At 31.3% G+C, this 9,030-nt stretch overlaps 1 protein-coding gene across 1 annotated transcript; it reads left to right on the top strand.

The window, feature by feature from the left end:
• The first annotated feature begins 6,033 nt into the window (after window positions 1–6,033).
• Window positions 6,034–8,692, top strand: LOC134709454 (probable G-protein coupled receptor No18). Its single transcript, XM_063569612.1, has 2 exons — window positions 6,034–6,104; window positions 7,533–8,692. The coding sequence occupies exons 1-2, from the start codon at window positions 6,071–6,073 to the stop codon at window positions 8,645–8,647; spliced, it is 1,149 nt and encodes a 382-aa protein (XP_063425682.1). The 5' UTR covers window positions 6,034–6,070; the 3' UTR covers window positions 8,648–8,692.
• Window positions 8,693–9,030: the final 338 nt, after the last annotated feature.

Below are 9,030 nucleotides of genomic sequence, written 5' to 3'. Positions count from 1 at the left end.
GAAATTATTTCGGGAATACTCTATTTCAGTGATAAAACAAACATTTGCATTTAAGCAACATAATTTTTTTTGTCGACAAATTTTGTCATAATACCCATATATGACAGGATTTTATGACGTTTATCTCACTAGTTGCTACTAACATTGCAAGTTCACCTTTGCATTTGTTTATCCAAAGTTATCGTTTCCAACCGACATAACAAGTATTATGTACTTTGACACAAACGACAGAAAAAACGCAATCGCTACCATCATAAACACGTAGGAGAAATAGTGAGAAAACTAACCAATTTCCTTTCAATGTTTCTCTCTTTTCCCTGTTATAATTCTGCTCTGATATTGACACACTGTTCTGGTGCTTTGATATGGGTGTACTGTTCTGACTCTCTGATGAAGCTGTTTTTCCTACCATGTAACTGCCTATAAATTGTTCGCCCAAATAAAGTATTGAAAACTAGTACCGTTTATTTAGATTAGTATTTTAAAAATAATTCAAATTCTCTATTTTACACTTGCAGAATCATAAAAAAGAATGGCCAACGTAGATACAAGTATCTTGTCTTAGGAAGAAATACATCCTACTTTGTAAAGGATCACGCTGATTCAAACAAAAAATTCTCTGAAACCGATATTATCAAGATTCTTGATTTTTTGATTGACAACATCTTTGTTACGTTCGGAGGACGCGTTTTTCCAACAGACTGTCGGCATTCCAATTGGGAACAAACTGTGTCCCTCTACTAGCCGACTTATTTCTTTATTATTATGAGGCTGACTTCATGCAGGAACTTCTTAGGAAGTAAGATAAGAAGTTAGCAATAACCTTTAACTGTACTTTCCGCTTTATAGATGATGTTCTTTCACTAAATAATTCAAAATGTGGTGACTATGTGGAACGCATCTATCCCATTGAACTAGAGATAAAGGATACTACAGATACAGTTAAGTCGGCTTTATATCTTGACTTACATCTAGAAATTGACAATGAGGGTCGGTTGAAAACAAAACTTTACGACAAAAGAGATGATTTCAGCTTTCCAATTGTGAACTTTCAATTTCTAAGTAGCAACATTCCAGCAACACGGGGTATATATCTCCCAATTGATACGATATTCCCGTGCTTGCATTTCCTATCATGATTTTCTTGATAGAGGGTTGCTGCTCACAAGAAAGCTAGTAAACCAAGAATTTCAACTGGTGAAGTTGAAATCATCCCTTTGTGTATTTTACGGACGCCATTACGAGTTGGTTGACCGTTATGGAATAAACGTTTCACAAATGATATCGGATATGTTCCTTACGTCGTAACTACAATCTCCTTCCCTTTCATGAATGTGACCTACCGAATTAGACTATTTACCGGATTTGATATCACATAAGCAACACGTCGGGTGCCACACGTGGAGCAGGATCTGCTTACCCTTCAGGAGCACCTGACATTTTTTAAATTTTTTTAAAGAAAACATTTACATATTCAGGTTCTCAAATATGGAACAGTTTACCAAATGAAATCAAAATGAGTGATACACTTGTATCTTTTAAAACAAAATGTTACAAATTTTTCATCAATTGTGCAAATTAATATGCATTTTCATTATTATTTCAATACAATTGTATATTGTGTATAATATAACTTTATTATACTGTTTGTATTTATAACTATGTTATATTATTTTGAGGACTCTCAGGAAGATTAGTTTTAACTAATGGGATCATCCTCTTAAAATAAAGATTATTTATTTATTTATTTTATTTATTTTACATCACCCATAGTTTTTGGATGGGTTCGTGTTGTTTATTCTTTGGTTTTCTTTGTTGTGTCATGTGTACTATTGTTTGTCTGTTTGTCTTTTCAGTTTTAGCCATGGCGTTGTCAGTTTGTTTTAGATTTATGAGTTCGACTGTCCCTTTGGTATCTTTCGTCTCTCTTTTGCAATACCATCGCGTGATTGTTGGAAGAACAGAAAATCCAATACGTAGTCGAAGTGCAAATCTTTTACATGTCAATGTTATCTGTTGTCCGAACGGACGACATGTGAAATGTTATAGCTAACAACAGAATTGCAGGAGTAATGTTTACTGGAATCCAACATAATTTGAAAAGCAATGTTCCTCGAAAGTTAACAGGGTTGATTTTTCTCGAACGATGATCTAAAAGTACAAGCTAACAGATCCAACAGTGCAAGCCATGGAGTAAAATACCGATCTTTAACATTTTGTTTTATTTTATATTTATAAACTATTAATACTATGGCGTTACCAAATATATCAAGTACGATATAGGTTATGAAGATGTGTCTTTTACATAATCGAAACGCGCGTCTGGCGTAAATACTCTAGTACAACATTTAATCCTGGTATCTATAATGAGTTTATTTACAACCACTGGGTCGATGCCACTGCTGATTGAGTTTTAATTCCTCGAGGGTATCACCTTCCCAGTAGTCAACACTTCTGTGCTGACATGAATTAAATTGATATGGTCATATTTATAAGTTAACTGTTTGCAAGAATTTTGAAGTTTTAAAGTACTAAGACTTTTCTACCTCAGGAATAGATTAACTCAGCTGTATTTGGCAACACTTTTGGGAATTTTAGTCCGCAAAACTTTTCAACTTCGAACTTTATTTGGCGTTTTAAATTTTTTTTTTTGGTTCAAGCGTCACTGATGAGTCTTTTGTAGACGAAACACGCGTCTTGCGTACATACAAAATTTAAGCCTGGTATTTGTGATGAGTAATCAGTTTATTATTAATAAGATATAGTTTACAATAAATATCATTGCTAGCTCCTTTTCCCCTTTTCTAATCATAGTATTTCTGTTAGTTTCATTTTTTTGTGAGTTTTTGCAATACAGTTTCCGACTGAATATAATCTGACAAATTGTTGTCAAATAATCTTTAGTAAAGACATTTGAAATGTTTCAAATTTCCATTTACACAAGGGAAAATTGAATCCATTATAATAAAAGAAAATTGGCATAGAAAATATTGCTGCACTCAATTTAACGAGATACTAATGGTGATTTTTACCCTTGGTATGAATCGAGCAAACTTATCGTTTTCATAATTAATTTCCCCTCAGACTAAGTCACTTTAGCTTATTATGCACATGAGCAAAATAAAATAATCATATACACAATATAAAAACAAATGCTTATCAAAACAATTGCCCATAATATATTGAAATAGAATGAACCATTTGTTTAAATTCACATAATTTCGTAGATACTCTGACTAGGATGCATGCTAAGGACGTTTATCAGCTTCTTTTTTGTGTAAAGAAATTTCGATTAAGATTCAGAATTTTATTCAGTTTGTTTCTTATATATGAAGTTCCCTTAGACATTCAAATGATCGTCACCTGCAAATTAACTCCACCTTGCCGCCTTTTCATTTACTTTACCTTTAGATTACAAGAAAATGCGTAAAACAAAACTATAAGATGCATTACCAATTACCAAATACGGTTGTTGATTAAGTGTTGGCCAAACAAAATGCTCAAATAAAAAAAAGTTAAAAAGGCCAAATAAAGTGAAAAGTTGAAGATCATCCAGGACCCAAAATTCATAAAAGAAGGAGTTTATATGATACATTGACGTTACGCGCGATGTTTGTACCTCATTGGAAAATCGGTGTAGTTGGATAGATGCAAGTCCAAAATATTTAATTTTTTGTGATATCATATTCATTGCTATTGTACAAAAAAGAAAAAAAAAAAATTGTTGAAACTATGTTTTATGCTGTATGGGACAAGCTTCAGTTTAACAAAACGGCTATTTTTAGGCTGTCCCGCGTAACATATTTCAATTATTGTAACCACTAAACTGTGATTTTCGTCTAAACTATTTAATATTTTAAAAAAACAGTTTTGTCCATTATTTAACAAAAAGGTTCCTTCAGTTTTTTAAGCAATTTTTATGACGTTATGATGACGTCATAGAAAAATAAAAGTGTTCCATGCTACAAGGGCAAATCTGTCCCACGGGAAAAAAAATTGGTATTCCATATTTGAGATTCAAAAACATTTATCTAAAATGGAAAAAGGTTAGTATTTGTATTTACTACATCAATGTTAATTTGCTTAATTTTATGAATTTAAAGACAAATATCCTGAAAAATGAAATAAGGTAATTTATGAGCGATTTTTCAAAGTCCTACAAGGTTGTCGCACCTCTATTTTTTGACGTAAAAACGAACTCAACTAAAATTTACGTCAATTGTTTGCTTATCAGAGCTCTTATAATGGTAGAATTTTATGATTTTTTAAAATGTTATTTATTTTAATTTAAAAAAATCTAAAGTACATCAATTTTCGATAAGAAGTTAAAACGCACCGTCGATTTTGCGGAGTCTTACAAGAATGTCGCACATGCTTAAAACCAAAGTTTCAGTCGAAGTTTTGGTTTGAACGTTACGAAATATTCGCGACGTTGTGTTACACTTACATGTACGAACATCGCGCTTAACGTCATGCATTTTCTTTATATTCAAAGAATTTTAAATAAAGGATGACTGAAGCTATTTGTTAAATGTTGTACTACTGAGAGTACATATATGTAAACGTTCCAGTACTTTATTATTTCCGGAGATTTTAGTTAAATTTATTTAGATAAATCCCTCATCATGTTTCATAAGGAAGTAAACACTTACAACATAAGTGGTAAACATGGTAAAGAGAACTTAACGAACGTACTGTAAGGACCTGTTTAGTAGTTGGTATTCAGCGTTGTTTTCTTTGAACAAAATTAAATTTACTACGCTGATAAATAAAATAAAATTTTAAGAAGTGGTTTACATCATGTACAATAGAACTGAAAATAACTAAAAAGAATTCGAACACAGGACCTCTGTGTTACTAGTCAGAGTGGAAAACACGGGTTGATTCAAGCAAAAAAAAAAAAAAAAAAAAAAACAGGACCCAACAGGATAATCTTTTGTTCATTCTACAAAAAAATGAAAAAAATAATTTCGACAAGTTGCTGTTAAGTAAGTTACTATAAATATGGACCTTAAAACGTCTTTGCACGAAACAGAATTAATAGTAAACATATTTTGCGACGAAACTAACAGCATCAAATGAGCCAATTATATTTAATTTTAGTCAATATTGTCCCCCTTTCTACCTGTCTAACCAAAGTGACCTTTTTGTTCAAATGAAGTTCTAAAAAAACTATATAATAATTGAAATTTGAGTGAGATGTGTCAGTTTTAGCATTTTCATGACATGGCAGCAGTGTCATCGTGTACCATGTTTTTGTTATTAATAGATTGCCACAACGATGTCATCTTATCATATATCAAAAACCCAATAACATTCGTCCGAACAGCTTTTCTGGATTTACCTTCATAAGGAACATTCAAAGCCGAATATTTGAAAGAATAACCAGTTTTGTAATTTCATAGTAGTCCCAGTAATAACACTTGATCATACATACACCTTTGACAATGCGTATTTCTGATTTTATATTTGGACATCACAATATGATGAACATTAACAAAGGAGTAAATGCATATAATAAATAAATATGAAATGAACATAAGTATCGCATTTTAAGGATCATGGCAAGTTATTTCATGGTTTTATTCAACCACAATTAAAAGTGGAATATCATTTGTTCTATTAACTCCTTTTTTGGTATAGATCCATGAATTGATAACACTTTATGCTAAACTAATTTTAAACCAGATACCAACCAACTTTTGAAGACATGTAAATTGTCATGCAATATTTGTCAGATTTTAATGATATTGTCATTCTTTAAAAATACCAGGAGAAAAAAGACAAAAAGCAAAAACAAAACTAAAAACAATAAAAAAATGGAACTGGAGATCACAAGACATTCACCATAACAAAATATGACTTATCAATAATTCAGAATGCAATGTGTAGGTGAAGTGTCGCACAGTCTATATATGTTGAAGAACTTAACAAACAACACTCCGAAAATTATATATTTCAATAATTACATTAGATGTAAGTTTCATTATAATACGTTATTCTGATTGGCTAATTGCACATCACATGTTATTCCGTGAGCAATTGCATCAGACAATAACATTTATCATTCATGATGACACGAGGTCCCACAATAAAGTGCACAGGTGAGTTAAATAAAACTTCATAAAAATCGTGTTTTTATAATTCTAGCTAAACAATGTAATTATAAGTATTGAATGCTTCTTTTTGTAACTTTATAGGGTTGTAAAAGCGTTGACCGTGCGTACATTTTTAGAATGAAGCGCTTCCGCGCTTCATACAAAATGTACTTCGGTCAACGCTTTTACACCCCAATAAATTTACAAAAAGAAGCATTCAATTCTTAAAATGCAAAGTGTTTTTTTATCCAACGTCATGCCATCATTTTCAAATTATAGTCCAATTCCTCCAACGAAAATTATACAGTATACCTTCTATACAAACTATTAATGTCGTGTTATTGTATCACATGCATGGTGCACTTGACACTGGACGATGAGGTAACTGAAGTGTGAAATATGAATATTTGGCAATCATACCACATCTTCTTTTTTTATATATAATTATTTCGTGAAAAATATTATTGACTGTTCTGTTTAAGTTCAATGTAATATGTGGCATATTTGAAGAAACAACCATGTAATGATAAGAATTTAGCAAAGCGAATAGCAAACTATTATTAAACCCTCGGTTGATCATAGAGAATTCTCATCAACAACAAAAATCATTTCTCTAATATAATGAATGAATGATTTAAGTTAAAGCAATATAGATAATAATAATTACGAAATAGTCGACGATAAGAAATAAAAAGTCATGAAATATGCTATCTAAAAGCATCCATCCACATTTATTGCTTCTTTTGGTATTTGAATGATAAAATGTCACAAATCAAGTCCTTAGAGAAATTTAATAGACATATATATTTATCAGACATAACAGATATACATACATAATTGGCTTGTTTGATAGGTAGAGTTGGATTTAAATCACAACAGAAGACTATTTTTGGTGCTTTTTGGATAGAGAAATTCACAAGTTGAGAATTCCCACAACCGTACAGGTACATATTTGATGCCTTTGATATTAATAGCAACATGTTAACATTTCAATTTGACTCTCTCTGATTTGATTATGTTTTGTTCATTGCAATAACATTATCATAATTTTTTCTCTTAGATATTTTCCTTGGATGTCTATGTCCATTATAATTATTTTATATGATACTATAACCGAACGTAAGGGATTAATTCATCTCATATTTTCATTATACAATGCTTCGTAATGGTTTAAAAATTAAATTAAAAAAAAGATTATCTCTTTAATGTAATCCCTTGTATATACTGCAAACATGAAAATCGATTTTTGTATCTTTATTAGTTATTATAAAATCTGATATTTCTCATTGTAAGTCTGGCTTCTATTCAGAAGACTCTATGAAATAGTGGTATCTCATTGTACAATTTGCTTCTATCCAGGAGAACTTTGCTTCAATTCAGGCGATGCCATGAACTAATTGTTTCTCATTGTATTTTTTTTTCTATTCTGTTCAGGAATCGACATGAACTTATCACAGGCACAAAGACTGGAACAATGGAACGATGAACAAATTCAAATTTATATCGTCAACGACGTACTTCTAATAGTTTATATTTTACTTGGATTATTTGGCAACACTTTAGTTATGATTGTGTACAAGTATAAAATGAAACAGAACGTTGACGATCGGTATTTTATTCCATGGCTTGCATTGTTAGATCTTTTGGCTTGTACGTTTAGATGTTCATTTGAGTTTGCACGAAAAATGACTCCAGTTAACTTTCGTGGATCAATGTTGTGTAAATTATGTTGGATTCCAATTAATATAACTGCCTTCTCGTCAATGATTCTCTTGTTTGTTATAGCTTTACATAGATATTTAAAGGTCTGTCGACCTTTCGGAAAACAGATGAACTTGTGTTGGAAAAGAGTGGCACTAGGATTAACGTTAGGAATTTCTCTCATTCCTTCGATTGCATTAAACGCTTACAATGAAGAAGTTAAAGTTTACAACTCAGAATTAAATGTAACTGGCTTTGTATGTGACATTGATATAAATGGTATAGATGCTGGGTTCATTGTGTTTATCGTTTTTGCAACTGTCTTTATCCTTGTAATTATGGGCGGATTGTTATTGCTGAACATTTTGATTGGTCGAAAAATTTACAAGCAGATTCATTTTAGAATGAAAATGAAAAGGATGGATCAGTCGGCTGTTTCCAGAGGAACAACCAGTCATGAAACCGACCAGTTACCGTCTGTTTCTAGACATCCCAATGAAGACACTTCAAATTCGTTTCCGCAGCGAAAGGAAGTGAAAAAAGAAAACATTTCACACACATTTTCGTACATGTTTATGATGGTTGCCATTGCATTTTTCCTATCATATATTCCACAGTTTATAATTCTTTTTATGTCACTTGGAAGCGATAACTTTTGGATAGGTAAAAGTGACGCTGAGCTTTCACTTTTGGCTGTTATTCGAGAAATGAACGTCTTAAATAATATCGTAAACCCAGTTATTTATGGATATTATGATAAAACGTTTAGAGAGAAAAGTGTTCATTTTCTGAGATGTAATAACTGTTGTTTGTGTCGATCAAATTCTGTTGTACCTGAAACATATTAGGATTTAACATAGAGTTAAATTGTGTATGCGTTTAAAATTCAATTGTTAGCTTGTTTTCCTGAATAAAAATGTGAATGTTGTAAAATTAAGAAATTCAGTATTCATGACAGTCTTATATTTCTTTTCATTTAACCATGGTATGGCATTTAAAATCAATTATTTAACCCTGAGCGTTCATAAACATGACATATATGATACATTACATAATATCATATTAGTTACTCGTTTCCACGAAAAGCTGCAGAAAGGCTTAATCAAATGTGATAATATACACATGTTAATCATAATCCTTTTAACCGAGGATTGATTGATTGTAAATGACAGAAGAGGATTATTGTTCCTTGTTGTCGTTTGCAGAGCACAACTTTGATCACAAATTTGCT

Source organism: Mytilus trossulus, chromosome 3, assembly GCF_036588685.1.
Source record: "Mytilus trossulus isolate FHL-02 chromosome 3, PNRI_Mtr1.1.1.hap1, whole genome shotgun sequence".
In the NCBI taxonomy this organism is placed as follows: domain Eukaryota; kingdom Metazoa; phylum Mollusca; class Bivalvia; order Mytilida; family Mytilidae; genus Mytilus; species Mytilus trossulus.
Note: the sequence above shows the minus strand (reverse complement) of the source record. Positions and strands in the feature narration are given on the sequence as shown.